Here is an 18921-nt window from a genome sequence, read left to right as displayed (position 1 = left end):
CAGTTGTAACACCCTTTAAAAGTATGCAAAATCTTGAAGCACCACAGTCTACAACAGCCTTTCTCAACCAGGGTGCTGTGGCACCCTGGTGTGCCTTCTGGCTTGCCCAGGGGTGTCTCGACATCTTCAGTCATACCTCTGATGAGAGGAAAGCTGCTGGTGTTAGAGGGGAGCTCGGATGTGGGAGGGTGGTGGTTATCTGATATGGAAGGGGGGCTCTGATATTAAGAGGACTCTTATTGTGAAGGGGTGAATTAATTTTTTTTTTGTTTTTTTTTGCTTGCGGTCCCCCATTCATATTAGACCCATATCTTGTATCAGAGTTTGCTATGGAGGGGGACCACAAGTCGTTTTTCATATTTAAGTTTGTTTACATTTTAGACGGTAAAAACATGTAATCGTAAAAATTTTAATGTGTGGCCCCTCCAAAAATTCATACCAAACCCTTATGCAAGATAGGGGCTAGGATTGGCTTTTAAGACTGGGCCCTAATCAAAACCAAAAAATGGATCCCCCTGTCATATCAGAGGCCCCCCTTCACATCAAATCACATTCTGAAGTAACCTCTATAACCATTTCTGAACACAGCCAGAAGCTGGACAAGCACCAGGTTTTAACATAACTGCCGGAACAACGATGTGCCATCCTTCTGTAGAGAAAAGCTTCTCTGCTATGGTTACACATGTACCCACACATGTTTCTCTTAAAAGCTACTGCAGCAATTTCTCTAGTATTAATCTTGTTTAGCATTTTTATAGGTTCTAGTACTCTGGTTCTCCTTTCTCAATGTTGTCTTACTGTCATTTACAGAGAGATTTGTCATTTATTGTTGTGCAAGAGTCATGTCATTTTGGAACTATTGTATGTTTATGTATAAGTGCTCCAGTCAAGTGACTTGGCCTAGGCTGAGAGGTCATAAGTATAAGTGTTAAAGTGTCATGTATAAGTGTCAATTTTTCATTACGCTCCTAGTTTTGGATGGAAAATGAAAGAAGTGTCTGGTTTCCAAAAGCAACACTTCTTTGTAGACACTGATAAACAAAACATAATGTCATTTTCTCCAACAGTGTATCCTTACCGGTTTATATTTGCTTTATTATACATTCTTTATTATATATTTATAATAGCATGACACTCCCACAAAGATCTGATTTTTAAACTTCATTTTGGGTACTTCTGCAGCTTTAAAATACATACCTAAACAAGCAAAAACACATCCTCAACAATAAAAAAAAACAACTATCATATGGTTTTGAGCTTACTTGTAGGTATGGAAATCTTTAGTGTAAATACAATTACCTATAAAAACAGTTTAGACTGTGTCTTTTGACTTGCCTGTGATGTAAAAATACTCTGATTAGTTAGGGGCACTAGTAAAGTGGCACTGCCTCTCTGCTTTTTACAGAACATTCACATTTGTCTGCAGGTTAATCACTGAAAATGTATGTTTTATGTATTGTGCAGAATAAAATGTAGATGTTCTGCCATATGCCAAGGGGGAAAATACACAGGTAGATTGTGTAGGCACATGGGTATTGTAAATAGGTTTTATGAGCAAAAGTTTAATTTCCTTTAAATCCTTCTAAGCAATAAAATTGTGCTTTTTGTTTGCATTACGAAAGTGGGAATGATTCTTTGATATATAATACTATTAGCACTATTTGAGTTTGTTTTAAACAGCGCTTGTCTATGCAATGATATATCTTTGGCACTTTCATTCTGCATAGCTATTCAGTAGCACATCTGTTTGCTTCACTTTCTGGCATATTTTGCCTGGCAGAGTCTTCCTGTCCTCTGTGTCCTCTGAATATTCATTTAAACACAGAAAAGCAGTTCATTATGCCTAGTCTGCCAAGCACAATATAACAATGAATTTGCACATTAATATGCTTTATTATTTCTGTTAATTGAAAATATTATGTAGATGCAGTGTGTATGTGTTGGTGATTTAGCTTGAAGCAGAGGACGAGAGTTTGTATGACATGCGTCATTGTTATATCTGAAAATCTGGGGTTTCTATAAATTGTCTATTGTCTTATAGTCTTCCAGTAGGGATAATGGATAGAAGGCATTTACCTACTAGTATGGTTTTGGATTGTGGGAGGAAGCCAGAGAACCCGAAGGAAAGCAATGCAGACATGGGCAGAACACCCATTATTGTGAAGCAGTGCTAACCTCTCAGCCAGCATGCTAGGTGATTATGTAGGAATTATCTAGCTTTACTATTATACAGGATTTATATAGCGCCAACAGTTTGTGCAGCGCTTTACAATATAAGGAAGACATTACAATTGCAATGCAAGACGACATGGTAAGGAGGACCCTGCCCGTGAGGGCTTACAATCTAAAAGGGCGGGGCCAGTAATACATGAGGTATCTGTGTGGGGATGAATTGTTTCAGAATGTGGTTTTATAGCTTTATGTCCACTATGCATTGAGCATATTAATTATATAGCTTTATGTCCACTATACATGGAGATGCAGGCATTAGCCTAATACTTTTTTAGCCCCCATTTGCACCATCGGGTTCCATAAACACACACCAAATGTGTGAAAAACTGTGCACTTTGACACGCGTTCACCAAACTCGGAACGTGCTTGTCGTGCCATTATCATTTTCAGGCCTAAAATGTGGAATATAACATGGGTGCAAAAAATGAAAAAAGGGCCTCAGTCATGAAGGGGTTAAGCAATATTTTATATATTTCAGCAATATACATATTAGTTTAGATCTAAATAGATATTACTGGAGTTTTGGAGTTTCTTTAATATCACAGCGCTAAAGAGAATTATATAAGTCACAGCGCTAAAGAGAATTATATAAGTGTTAAATATTTTTGAAGCACATATTTTAAGTAGTTTTCTATAATCCTTAGCTTTTCCTGTTCTAAAATTAAATGAATGACAATCTTGCACAGACTGACTGGATTTGCAGCTAACAGTGCATTAGATGCATTACTTGGAAGGCATCTCCCTTTGTCAGTGTCATGGCTTTGTTTGATCCTGAACTAAGGCAGACTGCTTCTGCAGGGCAAATCTGTAAGGCAGGATTGCCATAGGATATATAGTCTTCATTGCTATTCCCGTTTATTGGTGTGCAACGACATGTATAGGTGTTATAATAAGCCAAATGCTGTCAATGTATTTAAGCATGTATCTAAATATTGCATTTACGTATACTGTATAGATAATGCACATGTATAGTTATAATAAATCTGTAGTCTTTTAAATCCTTTTCCTTGCTGGATAAACTGGTTATCTAAAACAATATAATTTATCTGCTTGAAATAGGGTTAATACAGTTAACATTAGCATCCACATTATTGTGAAAAAATTATCCCAATAGCTGCACTGTACTTTACTTCTGGCAGTTGTTTGTCCTTAACAAGTCAATGAAGTGCAGAACAGAAACACTCGGCCCTCTGAAGTATTCCATTATTCATCTGCTTTGAAAAAAGAATGCATTATTTTATAAGACATTGCCAGCTGCTTTATTAACAAGCAAAAGTGTATTCCTACTTGTTCTTATTTCTAAAGCTAGGGTGGTCTCAGATGTCTGTCTTCCATACTAGTGTTTCCCTTTGTATAACCTTTTGCATTTTATGTTTATAAACTGACATTCCAATTGATTTTTCTTGGCTTTCTGCCTAGATTGAATATTGAAGCAGCGAATTAGGAATGCTTAAGAAGTTTTAGAGAGAAAAGATGTGAAAGTGGAGCTTGCAACTCTGGCAATTGAAGCTTCTTAGCTTACTCAAATGATGAACGATGCCATGGTTTTTAGAAGGGGAGGAAGGGATCAGAGATGAGAATTGAGGAATAAAAGAGATTTCTGTGAGGTGGAGAACCAATGGTAATCTGCCAGACATTAAGTCTTTGGCAGGACAATTCTAACAATATCTTTTATCTCTATTCCAGGGGCAAATTTTGTAACCCGAAAAATTAGCCGTTCAGTAGCTAAGATTCACCTCGGACAGATGGAGTGTTTCAGCCTTGGAAATCTGGATGCCAAGAGAGATTGGGGTCATGCCAAGGACTATGTTGAGGTAGGCTACTGGCCAGAATCCCTTCATAATAAAAGTGATTTTGTGTGGCTGAAATTTTTAATGCACCATTGCAAAATAAAACTGTCTGACCCACAGGGGGTCGCTTCTGATTTTTTTTTTTTTCCCAGTAGAGGACAGCTAACCCCGTTGTGTTCTCGGTTTGTGTGGACAGTTCACAGTATAGTGGTTTACCCCAGGCATGACCTGAACATAAAATAAATCTTTTAATACTGAGGAAAATGAAAGTTTACATTTTTCTTCTGGTTTCTTATGGGAAGATTAACTGTACACCAATAGTGTTTTTAGCAACTTTCCTTTTAAGATCCCCTATTGACCAAACTGACAGTAATTTGTCATTCAGATGCATGCATTAATAAATGGCAGTGCCTATAATGAACAAAATGTCCGTATTATCCAAATATCCTTTACTGTATTATACTTCTCCTTACCCTTATAGTAACAAATAATGTTTCTTATACACTGCTTATTTAATTTTAAATAGAAACATTTTAAAGGCATATTTTACCAGTAATTGTGAGGATGGGCTACTTTTCTTTATTCCAATATAGAATTAAATAGCACAACTTCCAAAAACCATTGTCAAGTGTTCTTATCTTTTCACAATGTCAGACCCCCAACAGATTGCCCAATAAGTCCCCCATACCCTGGCAACTGTCAAAATCATCATAACATCCTGTTAAGCACACAAATAACTTCAAAAAAGTGAATAACTTGGTTTTAATTTACATAGCAAGGAACAGTACAGTTAAAATAAAATTAGAGAATTAATCATTTTTACATAAAAAGAGCAAATCGCAAAAACCAAAAACACAACCCAGATTTTTATTTTTCTAAAATATTTTTGTTTTATTGAAAAAAAAATATATGGAATCGAGGTCCAGTTACTGACAATGTTGTTTGCATGCCATCTGATACATAGATTTTTTTTCTGCTATAATTTCAGGTTAAATAATCCAGTGATTCTTCTTCTTTTTAATGCTTTCTGTTTTTAAAATTTAGTGATCCAATCTCTTCCAAGAGGTATGGATACCCTTAGTTAAGAATCCCTGTTCTCTAAATTGCTAAGATACCTTATATTCCTGCTCTTTTCATTCTTATTACAGCATTCACAGCGATTATTGTAGTGGCAAAGATGTTTGATCTCATTCTGTGTTACTTTTGGTATTACATGTGTATAGATAGCACTGTACATGTGTATAGATAGCAACAGTTTTAGTTATCTTCTGCAGAGGGCAGTTTTATTCTATTTTCTGTTTTACACATAAAAGGAAATATGTGATCTAAATCAGTGAGTCCTTGGTTTGCTTTCGGTGCCTTAAAAATGTTTAATAGGAGGAAAGCAACCCACTGACTTACATATAACTAGGAAGGAAACTGCAAGCACCCCTCCTACATCTGTGTGAAGTTTAACCTGAATACTGGATACAAGTATAAAAATTACAAGCACAGCAAAGTTGGAAACTAATACCGGAATAGCGACTTGCAACAGGTTGAGGGTTAGTGATTAAGCACATCTGCCCTGTCGCAAGGATAGCCGCAGTGGTGTTTAAGAGATAATTCACCTGAATCTGATTTCAGTTTTCAGCTGACAGGTCGACTGACTCATTAGATCTGTGTTGAGATCTGTTAGCTGTTATGAGATTGCTATTATAAGAGGGCCTCTCTGTTCCTTTTTATTTATCAATTTACTTACATTAGGTCATAAAGTGCTGAAAAAAAATCTGCAGCACCTAGTAGATCAATTTGCCTCAGTCACTGTCCCCGAAAAGGGTATAGTTTAATATTTACAGCAGTCATACAGCTAAAAATAATTTTTGGGTGTAAAACAGTACATTTTGGATTGTGAAAAGGAAGTACATTACAGAAACTCGCTTAGTCAGTCAGAGTAAAAAACAAACCTTGAAAATGGGCAAGTGGTGAGCATTGAGCCCAGGACCCACTGCACCTCCATGAAGTTCTTACAGCAGATGCCATAAGCGAGTCCAGTGGGTATTGGTACATCTTAGCACTGAAGTTCTAAAAAGGGCAAAACATGATTCATCCCACCAGCATTCAATATAATACTAAATGATAAAATAATCTAACAAAGTGCGCAAATAATTTTATAGGGTGGTTATTCTAAAGTGAATCTTATCAATGCCTTTATGCTATAAAGCCTGGTTTCTGTTATAAACCTAGAACATAAACCTAGAACAGCCACATTGCTCAATATACATGCAAGCTCTTTATTTAGTTTTCTTGCTGTTCCTCTATGTGCAAGTCTACCAGTCTGGTGGGACTGAATAGAAAACTTGTGAGATTTTCTTGCCATCAGCTGATCATTGATGCTGAGAGATTGTATTGTAATACAGATAGCCACTAGACTGAGAATATACACATCGGTTTATCTAATAAAAGTAGTACAAGAAAGATAAATTAATAAGTTAAACTAAAGTCAGAGTGGGCCATGTATAACTCTTCCACCCAGCATATGCCATTTCTGCCACTAGATGAACCCAAGGAGCATAGGAAATTTCTATACTCATCAGCTCTATCTAGTGTTGGGAATGCCGTGCAAACATAACATTTTTAAAGCCTGATTCCTGGCAGTTTCTAAAAAATAATTTGCACCCCCAGCAGATGAAGAATATACTGCTTGCTTTACTAGGGGATGATTTTGGAGTATTACTTACCTTACTGAACAGTCCCTCAGTCTTCCTCTCTACCAGTTTTGGCTGTGTAGTCCGCTGCCCTGAAACCGCTCTTCATGCCACTATCTGACCAATCTTTTCAACACCCCTCTCGACAACAATGCTCCTAAATTTTACGGGATGACATTGGAGTGCCCGCCCACATTCCGGCATTTGAAATAAGTGGGCTGCTGGCTGCCATGGGGCTGTGGAGTAAGGTAAACTATACTGTTAATCATCTCCTAGAATAACAAGCAGTATATCCATCATCCTGGGGTAAAGGACAGGGATTTACTTTTAGAACTGCCCAGAGTTCCACTTTAAATTTGTGCAATTTATTTATGCTTATGCTTGAAATGCTGTGTGCAATCCAGCATTAGAATTTAAACAATGTATATTGATCATTATAATTGTATCTTTAACTGATGCTCTCAGACACAAGTACACAGAATTTTGCTTTACATTGTCATCTGTCTGCAGCACAAAGGAATGATTACATACAGCATCTCTTTTCGCTGTTGATATAGTGTCTGGTAATCTGCCCACAGTTCTCCCATGCTGAGAATCTGACATCACTTGATTGTGATATATGTGGTGATTGACATGGTTGATCTGTGGAACTGATTACCTTATCACAGCCATGGAGGACATTCAGAGATCTCCAATGATAGTGCAAAGAGAAAGGCATCTTGATAGATTGAGTTGTTTGCGAGTAGAAGGAGAGTAGACCGCATTCATAAAATTCCAAACAGGCTGGACTGCTGAAGTGTCAGTCCCACCTAGCGAAGAGTTGTATGAATGTTTCAGCTTGATTAGTGGAATATATGAGTCGAACACCTGTTGGGGGTGGAAAGAGCTTTGTGAATATGTTCAACCATAAACTTATTGAACTACAAGATGACGTTTTTTTTTCAGAGCTCTGTTTTGAATTTGTGAAGTCAAGTGTCTTTTGGTTCATGTATTCTTTTGGTTGTTACTGCTGTCAATGTTGCAGATATCAATAAGGAATAGAAAAAAAAACTGTTTAGGTATAAAAAAAATGTTGGCTTCGTTTCTGAAATATTTTGCTGGTTTGAATTTGAGATTTAAGAAAGTGGCATTTGGTATTTGATCTATAAAATGTGAAGGAGCCCTAGCTGCACTGATGCTTAGACCTTTGTATGGATGTTCATAGCTTGTGCCATGCAGCTGTCTCTTGAACAAAAACATTTTTTTTTTTTTTTTTATGTATGACAATAGAAGCAATAATCTCATCTCTCTAATTTAGAAACTGATGATGCAATAGATGGTACTGAAAATAATCTAGATTTCCGGATGTTTCTACCAAAAAACATTGTTCTTGTAATCTATTGATGCTTACGTGTGTCTCCCTCTAATGGGTTATGGCCCTGGGTATGGGATTTCTGTAATCCATGCCATAGGACCATAGAAAAAGGAAAATAAATTATAATTCAAAGGGTCATTGTGTTGATGGAATTTTGTTCACTATAGAATTTACTTTTCCCCCCCATTATATTTAATATATTTTTAAATACAAAAGCCACTAAGCATGTAAAATGCAGGTCCGATTCAACTGCTTTGAATTCCGAATTATCCCATAGCTCCTGACTGACGGACTGATGTCAAAAACATGCTGCATTCAAGCCCTTTGCACCCAGTTTTTAAGCCACTCTTAGGCCCTAATCAAACTGGGCGAATTGGGATTCCTGTGGCAGGAATCTCAGGTGTCCCATTTAGATCCAGCTGCTGTACCCATTTAAGTTAATGACCAAGAGATAGCCGCATCTTTAAGCAGCACTCTGTGGCAGTCCACACCTGTCGGTGACCGTGATCTATTCCAAACCACATGTAATCATATACGATTTACATGTGGACTTTGCTTACAGCTGCAGCCACTGTCACCCAATTATTAACTTGAACAGGTACATTGGTCAAAACTGAACAGGGACTCTTGGCATTCCTGCCACAGGAATCCGTAGGCTCATATTGCAGGAATGCCAGATCACCCAGTGTGAACCAGGCCTAAGTTAAAAGCAACTTGTATATAATTGCCAACTTTTAAAATTGTATATTTTCTGGATCATACCAGTTACAAATAATATATGGGAGGATCAACCTGTCTTCATTGCATCCACCACTTGGAGTGGATTCATCTCCTTGATAGTAGCATTTTAAGAAATGTGCAAATCTGAAAAAAGCATAAGATTCCCCACTGACCCTAATTAGAAGCCATAGAACCCAGCTTTAAATGTAGTTTTACACCTTGTTTTTTTCCCCTGATGCATTATCGCGTGTTTAATGCACATTGCAATGCACTTTCTATTAGTAAATGTCAAGTCGCACCCTGAATGTCTGTGTCACCAGGTCTTGTAAAGAATAAAAATATTGAAAAGGACATTTAAAATTACATTAGTACATTCTAGTTTACATGAGATTTTAGTGACTGCTTTACATACATTACTCCTGCCCTCCTCAGCTAAACATATATTTACCTTCCTTTTGCCTCCCTGCTACTGCATTGGGCTTGCCTAAAGCAACAAGCCGAAGCTCTGTTTGCTCAAAACTTAAAGAGCTAGCAGATGGATAAGGACTTTCTTCTGCCACCATGTGGCAGTCCTGGGTGCCTAAGTGGCCAAGCACCAGTGCTGTCACATGGCATGAAGTGAAAAGAATCACATGCTCCCCATACCTAGAGGGAAAAGTGACTTAGCCAATTTAAAAAAAAAAAAAAAATGTCCTGTCCTATTTGTAAAGCTAAACTTGTGGTGGTATAAGGAACTGATGTCTGGGATATATGGGTGCCTTTAAGTTCCCCAGTACTAAACTACACCGGTTAGGAAATGGAGAAAAAATAATTAAATTAAGAAAGTGTAGGTGCACTTTAGCATTCTTGTCGTAGGTATTGAAGCATCTCGTATCAGCGCTCCACTTCTGTTGTTATTATTGTTATTATTATTATACAGGATTTATATAGCGCCAACAGTTTGCGCAGCGCTTTACAATATAAGGAAGACATTACAGTTACACTACAATTCAAGACAAGATGGTAAGGAGGGCCCTGCCCCTGAGGGCTTACAATCTAAAAGAGGAGGGGAAATGATACATGAGGTAGCTGTGGGAATGAATTATGTGAGAATGTGAAGGTTCAGTGGTTAGGTTGAGGTTGAGGTGGGATAGGCTTCCCTGAAGAGATGAGTCTTTAGGGAACGCCTAAAGGCAGTCAAGGTGGGAGATAGACGGACAGGTTGGGGTAAGGAGTTCCAGAGGATGGGAGAGACTCTAGAGAAGTCCTGGAGGCGAGTATGGGAGGAGTGGACAAGAGAGCTGGAAAGCAGGAGGTCAATGGATGAGCGGAGGGGACGGTTAGGGTGATACTTTGAGACAAGGTCTGAGATATATCCGGGGGCGGAGTTGTGGATGGCTTTATAGGTGACTGTTAATATTTTGAATTTTATCCTCTGGGCGAGTGGAAGCCAGTGCAGGGATTGGCAGAGGGGGGTTGCAGGCACTGAGCGGTTGGTAAGGTGAATGAGTCTGGCAGCTGCATTCATGATAGACTGAAGGGGGGATATCCTGTGTAGTGGAAGGCCAATGAGGAGGGAGTTACAATAGTCAAGACGAGAGATAACAAGGGAGTGTATGAGTAGTTTTGCGGTGTCATTGGTGAGGAAGGGGCGTATTTTTGAGATGTTACGAAGGTGAAGGCGGCAGGATTTGGATAGCGATTGGATGTGGGGAAGAAAGGTGAGGTCCGAGTCAAGGATGACACCTAGGACCTTGGCATGAGGGGAGGGTTGGATAGTTGTGTTATCAATCACTACTGAAATGTTGGGGGAAGATGACGGGGTGGAGGAAATATCATGAGCTCAGTTTTTGAAAGGTTGAGTTTTAAGAAATGTTGTGACATCCAGACTGATATGTCATTTAGTAGATTAGTGACACGCAAGGACACTGAGGGGGAGAGTTGTGGAGTGGAAAGATAAATTTGAGTGTCATCCGCATAGAGATGGTATTGGAAGCCATGTGAGGGTACATTCTGTTACATTAAAGTTCTGGAATCTGCACAGTTTAGGTGAGACTTTGCATGATGGGCACATAAAAATGCCATTCAATTTCCAGAAGGATGAACTTTAGGAATTCCCTCTGGAGAGGACCGCTCATAACGTTGACTCATTTTGATGATGTCTTTCATTGCTGCTCATGTTTTCATTGCATCTTTAAGCTGTGAAAATAAACAATCAGCAGCTGTTCAAGAGCTCACTTCTCCTAGCTATAGGAGTCGTAACCTAGTTAATCACCCAGTGAAATATTACACTCACATAATCACTGTAGTAATAAGCTCAATAGTAAATAGATCTCTCATCCCCTATAAGTGATTTGTATCATAGAGAAAAAATATGTTCTGCTTCAAAGACTTGGTATTATTGTACTGTGAAATTAGAACAGTATCATGAAAATACAAACTTCATGTCATACTGGGCCACTATTGTGCTTTTTAAATACACAAACAACCATGTCCACAAAATGTAAAGCATTTGTCTATCCGGTGTCAATCAGATCAGTTTCTTTGTGCCTGGGTAGCCTGGATCCTAGGCCCAGGAGGATTTTAGGGGTCTCCCATTTTTTTGCAGGGTAATTCCCTGTTCCCTTCTGGTTCTATAAGTTAATATTACAGTTCGAGAACCTCATTGCTAGTAGAGGCGCTGATATTTAACCGTTGACTGACGAGAAGCAGAACTTGGCATCAGGTTTGAAGGTGCCTGCACATACCTGCGACAGCTTTCAGTATCAGCTACTCGGCCTATATGCCAGGCTGGTCTAATTTGAGTAGTGTCGGAGCTTGCTGCTTAGCCTTGACCCATACATTCCCATTGGTCCAAAACTATAATGGGCTGCCTCACTGGCTATTTAACATGTGAAGGAGGCTAACTAAATCAAATCAGAAATTATGACAATTTTGTCAGTCAGACCACACTGGCATTCGCTTAAAGCTGATGCAAGTATGCCACATTTGGGTGCCTGCAGTTCATACATGTTATAAGCTTTTAGGATTCTTAAAGTGATTTTTTTTAATCTTAAGCATATGGTTCGAATAAGAGTACGTCTGTCACTGCAAGGTGACTGCACTTTGCAAGAACTGCTTATACCTGTGGTGGGTTATAAATATAGAGCGACTCAATTACGATCCCTGGCGCGTCTGAAGGGCTGCCCAATATATTTGGTAAATTTAATATTATTCACCATAAGTATTGAGATTGTAGTCCATCACAGGAGCAAGCTTGGAAGTAAAAAAGTGTGGTGTGCAATATAGTGAAATGGAAAGTGTAAAATTATACAGCAATGAATGCAGAATACCACCAGCTATAGAGGAATACAACAAATCCCAGCAATAGTGCATTATAGCTGGTGGTACTCTGCATTGCGCTGTATAATGTACTATTGCTGGGTTTTGTAGTCCTCTATAGCTGGTGGTATTCTGCATTGCATTGCAAAGTTTTATAGTAAACCCGCTGACTTTGTTCTTTAAAGTGGACCTTACCCCCCTTTGACTAAAAATCAAATCGGCATACAGCTCTGCATGCTAATACAAAATCATTTTGCATTCCTTAGCTAAATAAACATATTTTTATTTTATTTACAATTTGTTTTATTGACTTCCTGGTCCATTTAGGCACAAATAATGTAATCGTGCCCAAGCGCTGCATCCTGGGAAGGTTACATTAGCAGAGCATTGCTGGGAAATATCATCTGTAATCTTATGAGATCTCGGGGAAAGGCATTTTTCTCCCCTCAGATGTGCATGGGCAGATGTCCTAGTCACATGTGCCAGAGTTCCAGGAAGTAAAGGGAGATCTAAAAACCCGCTCTTAGTTAAAATGGCCACTGTCAGAAGACTGAGGTATGCAGCAAGAAATAAAAAGCCGGCAATTATCTAAGTATCTGTTTGTACATTGTCATTACTGAACATTTCTAAAGGTGCCTTGGTTGTTATTTTGAAGATATGGGTCAAGTTCCTCTTTGCTGGATTCTAAAGTTTTCTTCTACATTAAAGATCTTCTGTTAATGGCACTTACCAGGTATACAGGAGTCGCATTTTTTATCCCATGCTGCTAACTTTGTGTGACTGCACATCTGTCTCCAGGACTCTGATTCATACCTCACTGCTCAGTGGCATCAGGAGTACCATTCTAATGTCAGTCTTTCCAGCAGTACTCAGTGAATTGGCATAGCAGCAGAGGAAATAGTGAAGCCACTGCTTGGTACATATAATGTAAATCCACTGCAACGTTGGCTAGCGGTGGATCCCCGGTTGAGAAACCGTGTATTGGATGTACAAAGAGTCCATGCAAGATCAAACAAATCTCTCAACCTATTGGAAAGTATTTGTAACGTGGTAAGAAAAGCTTCTAATGACTGAAAGAGGTTATCGTTTCCTATGATTAACTTTTTTACAGGGGCAACAAATTATCTGATCTTTTGTATCTTTTGTCTTAATCGGGCTGTTTACATTGTCCTTATTTTACAATAGAGGTGCTGAATAGGGGTTTCTACCGCAATAGAACAATCTGCCTAAAGGAAAGGAGCAGAGATTCATTTTTTGGATTATAACAAATCCAGTTCCAACCACTGCAGTTGCTTTTTCTATAATAATTTGTAATTTTAAACTACACAGAAATGATGTGCGCAGCATTGATTAGATCTTAAGGTGTTTGATTGAGATAAATCCATGGTTATGTATGTTAGAGGCCCATGGTTTATGCATGTTTTTTATGCCACCTGTTAACTAATAGGGTAACAATGTTGCTCGGACAGGTTACATGCTGGTTTAAAGTTCCACACAAAGTTAGCTTGCATAAGAAAATAGCACCATATGGTATGTTTCCTGTGTTTCACTAAGTAGATCTGCGTGATTGTAAGGCCCACCCTTGTAACATCAGTGGTTTTTAAAATTAACAGGGCTGATTGGAAAAATTAGATCATGCTGTAATTCTTTCATGTTTATAGCTTCCAGATTCCATAACACTGGAGCATAAATTAGTCTGACCTGTTCAGTAATTATCTTTATTCTTTTTTAAATTAGACACCTTCTCTGTAGAAGAGATCTTTGTTGGACAATACATTTTATCCTACTGTGGCAGCTCATAAAGCTCAGCAGCCATACCACTATTTATTTATAAAGAAAATTCATGAACACTTTTAATGCGTAAGTAGTACTTAATGTCTCATATGTACAATATAAATCTAGATGTAAAGCTCAAGTAGTGGTAATAAGAGACGAAGCACATAATGAAGAAGGCAGTGCGACAAATTTACATAGCTTTTAGAATGGAAGACCTTCTCAGCCTCTAGTACAGGGGTTTGAGTTTCAGTTAGCCATTGGATTACTATAGTGTGCATTGATTAGTGTATTACATATTATGGAGTTCATCTTATTGTTAGAACAATGTCACCTTGCCTGGCCTGTGACATGCGCTAGCACTTTGTGATGGCCTAGGTTGAGGTCTAGCTCAAGAGCACTTTAAACACTCACAACTGGTTTAATTGACTTGCAGGTGAAACAGGTTAAAGGCCATTGAGATAGTCAGTCACTAAACAATATGAACACTTGTGCACCATTGAAGCAGTAGTGAAAAGATGACTTACTGCTTCTTTCTCAAAACTAAATTTGCAGCCTTTAAACAGAAGTTAAAAGTACTAACCGTATGTTTTACTGTCCATTTATGTTATTTTTCATGTATTTACCTGCAGAAATGTAGTAGCAGTTTTTGATGGGCTACAACCCTCCCTCCTCTCCCCCCTTCTGAAAGAAAAAAAAACATACTAGTTGGTACCTTTTATTATGCAGAGAACATGAAATACAGCACATATACTATACTTTTAATCATGGAGTGATCATTCAGTTTTGGTATGTAAGGTCTATGTTAGGTTGTTGAAAATGTCTTGTTGTGATCACTTCCAAGGCAGTTAAGTAAAGGTGATATGTATTAGTGATAATACACAGTGGTAAAGCTTGTGATGAACTAAACCGCGTCCCTTGACCTTCAAGGTTCACTACTTGCAAATTGACATGGCTGGTGTTTGACCTAACAGCAGGAGTTGGTTATTGTAATTCATACACAGTTCTTGGGTGGTGTAGAGCTCATGTAGTGTCTTAACACATTGTATTTGTAGGTTTTACCTCACACAAGAGACCAACAAACCTGTCTTCCCAGTGGTAGAGAGAGACTTGTGGAGAACACTTTTAATATTTTAGTGGTGTTGGGAATACTGCGGTCACTGTGGGGAGGGCTGGCTTAAAAATGTAATTTACCATATATTCACAGCCCTGTGTGAAATTGGAATCCTTAAGAAGCCTAAAGATCCTAAGCAATTTTAAATTGGAGTAGATCATCCTAATTGTATGCAACAGTGTTGTTGTGTAAGTTTAGTTTTTATAAACTAATATAGACTTCTAAAACTTCATAGACCTGTCTCGTGCTCTTTACTATCTAGCTGGTGTCCTGGCATTGCAGTTGGTGTACTATGTTTGACCACTTGCTGACCGGGGTGTTAAACACCCTTCCTGCCCAGGCCATTCTTCAGTATTCAGCACTCCGGTACTTTGACATTTATTCAATCATGCAACACTGTACTAAAATTTATTTTATACCATTTTGTGTGGACACATGGAGCTTTCATTTGGTGGTATTTACTCACCACTGGGGTTTGAATTTCTTTACTACGTAACAAAAAAAGTACAGAATTTTGGGGGGAAAAACGTTCCCTATGATTTGTTATGACACATTTATTATCACCCCAATTTTGTGGTAAAATATAAAATGTGGTCACGTTGGGTAAATGGACACCAAACATGCCACAACTTAAAATTGTGTGTGCCTGCAAAATCGGAAAAAACTATTGCACCAAAAATTGGTCCTAGGCGATGCTTTAAAAGGTTTTACTGCTAATCAGTTTAGTGTTAACAGTGATTGATGGCCCTAGAATTATTGCCCTCAAACCGACATTCGCAGTGATATGTAACATTTTTTGAAGGCGATTTTTTTTTTTAAACTTTTTTTTTTTATACCTGTATTGCTATCATATCTCTACAGACGCCGGAACGCTTGTATTTAAACATCTGCTGGTGGAGGCAGACAGACCGCAATACACGCCTCTGTCTGCATGATGCTGTATTATGGGGGCTTCTACACACCTATCCCCCCAACTCCTATACCCCCCCATCGTACCTATCCCCCTATTCCTATACCCTTCCTCCATACCTATCCCCCCAACTCCTATACATCTCCTCTGTCCTTATCCACCAACCCCTATACCCCTCCTCTGTACGTAAACCCCAATTCCTATACCCTTCCACGCCTAACCCAGGTAAAATAATTTTACCAGATTAATCAATAATCAGCCAACTAATATAAAAATAATTGTTACACCCCTAGTTTGCATACACTTTAATAATTATTGTGTGTAATGTTCTGTTACACCAGCTGACATTTGTTTTTATCAGGGCTCTTTCTTTACTGTGGAAATTCTGGAAAAAGCAATACAGTGGAACTAGACACCTAACTATTCAACTATATCTGTGTGGAGGAATCTGATTTCTAAAGTTAGGATATTCAGATCATACAAAAATTCCTGGCCACCTGGAGGTTTCTGCAGTGGGTCATTGCTCCCTACAAATACGGGAAACTACTGCCATGGTCTGTAGCTCACTAGGCTGTTCGTTACAAAGCCTGGCCTGCCTCTTAGCGCCCTCTGCCCACCCACCTTCAGGAAATTTTGGAGAGGCCTGTCTAAAGTCACTGACATTCAAGTGCTGGCCCTCCTCCCACTACCAGCGTAGGCCCACCTGCGGACGTTACATGAAAAAGCACACCCTCCTACCCTCTACCTCCTCCTAGCGGAAATGCTAGCAGCTGCAGATATTAATGTAAAACCTTTTGAGTTTCTGATGGTGCAGGCATTGGGGCTGATCTTGGGATTGAACATGAACTGGGGCTGATCCAAGGTCTGAAGGTGCATAAATTGGGGCTGATCTAAGGTCTGAAATTGTAGGAACTGGGGCTGACTGGTGATCTGAGATCTGAAGGTGTAGATCTTAGGTCTACACTATTGTTTACTGGCATGTTGATTGTCTAATGTCTGTAAATTGACATTTGATGTTTAAAATGTTGCTGATCCCTAATGGAAAAAAATGGTTGTAACAAAAAAAATCTATACTTTTTTTACCTTGAAGAAGCTGTCTTAGATCTTCAGTCATGTGATTGTTACTTTGAACTTCTCTGTTAGCAAGAATTCTGCCTAAGGATGTGGTCATCAGTTTGTTGCGAACATGAAAATATTTCCTGCAGCTCAATACTTTACTTTCTGTCAAATGCATGTAGGTGTTCCAGGGTAGTAGGTAGGTAGACGGTGGCAGGTTTTGTTGCTCCATTTACCCCACAGATGCTTACCCTTCATCAAAGTCATAATTGCCACTAATACACAGTGTAACAAAATAGGTTTACAATAAGAGGCTGTGTTCACTTGCATAAATACAAAATGGCCTACCATATTCTTCTACAAATAGTCTAGTGATAACTTAGCAACTGTAAAATTTTGCCTGCTGTCTTGTGAAAATGTCTGGTCAGTTTAATAGGATGTGTATATGGACCAAGGTATCAGGATGATCATGTAGAATAGGCTGTTGCTGCTATTTAATGGTCACTGTTCTATAAAATATCCTCTTGGTAAGGGTTTTGAAAGATCTATGGCCTCCTATGACAATGTGCTGCTGTGCTTAAGTTCATCTGCACATAGTTTTCTTTGTCCTGACAACTGTTGACCCTCCCAGTAAAGTCCACCGAATGCAATGATGCTTCTCTGCTCCTGGTTTCAGAACAGAGATGCCACTCTTATGTAGGCTGTGCCTGTGAGCTGCAGAGTCTGGAAAGGGGAACGTGTGGAGGATTTGGTTTAGCGAGGAGAGGTAAAGGATGTTTTTGTTTACTGGATGCTTGTGCATCACATAGTAACTGGATTTGGGGCTTGTTTGGACTGCCATTCAGGAGCATTTAGCCACGGTTTACACCTGGGCAATTTGTTGTACTTTTCCAGAAGCGTCACAATTTTTGACAAGATGATTTTCCAGTATTTTCTATTGGGTGTGTTCAAATCAAAGCAATGGTGCTGCAACTTAGACTGAATAGTAAAGGTGCTTTGGTGGCAGGATCACACTTTAGCATGTTTTCAGCCAGTCTCCTCCTCCTAGACCTTTGAACAAGTAAATCAAGCATGATGCGAAACAGTTTATTCGGCAGATGGTCATGCCAACATTTCTACGACCCCAGTCAACCACATTATAAAGATCGGATCTTGGAAAGCAGCAAAGGCACTGGGAGGACAGATTGGGATGCATACCACACCTCACTGAAAAGAATCTAAAGATTATGATTATTTTTATCATCATACAGGATTTATATAACACAAACAGTTTGTGCAGCGCTTTACAAAATGGACAGAAGACAGTAAGTTATACAATTTCAGTACAATAGGGTTAGGAGGGCCCTGCTCTTGAGGGCTTACAATCTAGTAGGTAGGATATATACTGTATTTTTCGCTCCATAAGACGCACTTTTTCCCCCCCATAAGGGGGGCAAAAATGTCTGTGCGTCTTATTGAGCAAATCCCTATTGCCCAGGGCATGCAGTTTCGGGCACCGGGTGAGTAGTTTTTTTGTACATTCAGCCCTGCTTCGGACAAGCAGAGCTAAATGTACAGCGTGGGGCCGCCGCTCATTTAGATCACTTGTATCAAATCGAGCAGCAGTGGCGTTAGTGTCCGGGGCCCCCCTGCCGTGGTTTTCGGGGTCCCCCGCTCCTCTGGGGAACCCGTGACCACGGCATAGGAGCTCACCATAGAGCACATAGAGCAGACGAACGTCCGTTCTTCGTCTGCTCTGTGTGATCACTGAGACCGTGGCGCTGTAATCACAGCGCCACCTGTCTCAGCTGTCACTAACTGCAGCAGTCACAGAACCTGAGTCCTATGGTCAGGTGTGCCTTACGAAGCGCAAAATACGGTGTGTGTGTGTATATGTGTATATGGGGGGTTAGGGGGGGCTGGGAGAGGGCACCCCCCTGAAATGGCAGATCGCACATGAAGCAACAGCTTCTTTGCTATCTGCAGACTTCTTTTTTCTTTTTTTTTTT

The 18921-nt window shown here is 39.3% G+C and overlaps 1 protein-coding gene across 1 annotated transcript in view; it reads left to right on the top strand.

Annotated features, from left to right (window-relative positions):
• The window catches only part of GMDS (GDP-mannose 4,6-dehydratase), a 506617-nt gene that overhangs the window by 198190 nt on the left and 289506 nt on the right, over positions 1 to 18921 (top strand). The window contains exon 8 of the mRNA XM_018556927.1: positions 3919 to 4046. Coding sequence (XP_018412429.1) covers positions 3919 to 4046 — 128 coding nt within the window. The remainder of the gene's footprint in view (positions 1 to 3918; positions 4047 to 18921) is intronic.

Source organism: Nanorana parkeri, unplaced genomic scaffold (assembly GCF_000935625.1).
Source record: "Nanorana parkeri isolate BGI_ZX_2015 unplaced genomic scaffold, ASM93562v1 scaffold258, whole genome shotgun sequence".
Lineage (NCBI taxonomy): Eukaryota > Metazoa > Chordata > Amphibia > Anura > Dicroglossidae > Nanorana > Nanorana parkeri.
Note: the sequence above shows the minus strand (reverse complement) of the source record. Positions and strands in the feature narration are given on the sequence as shown.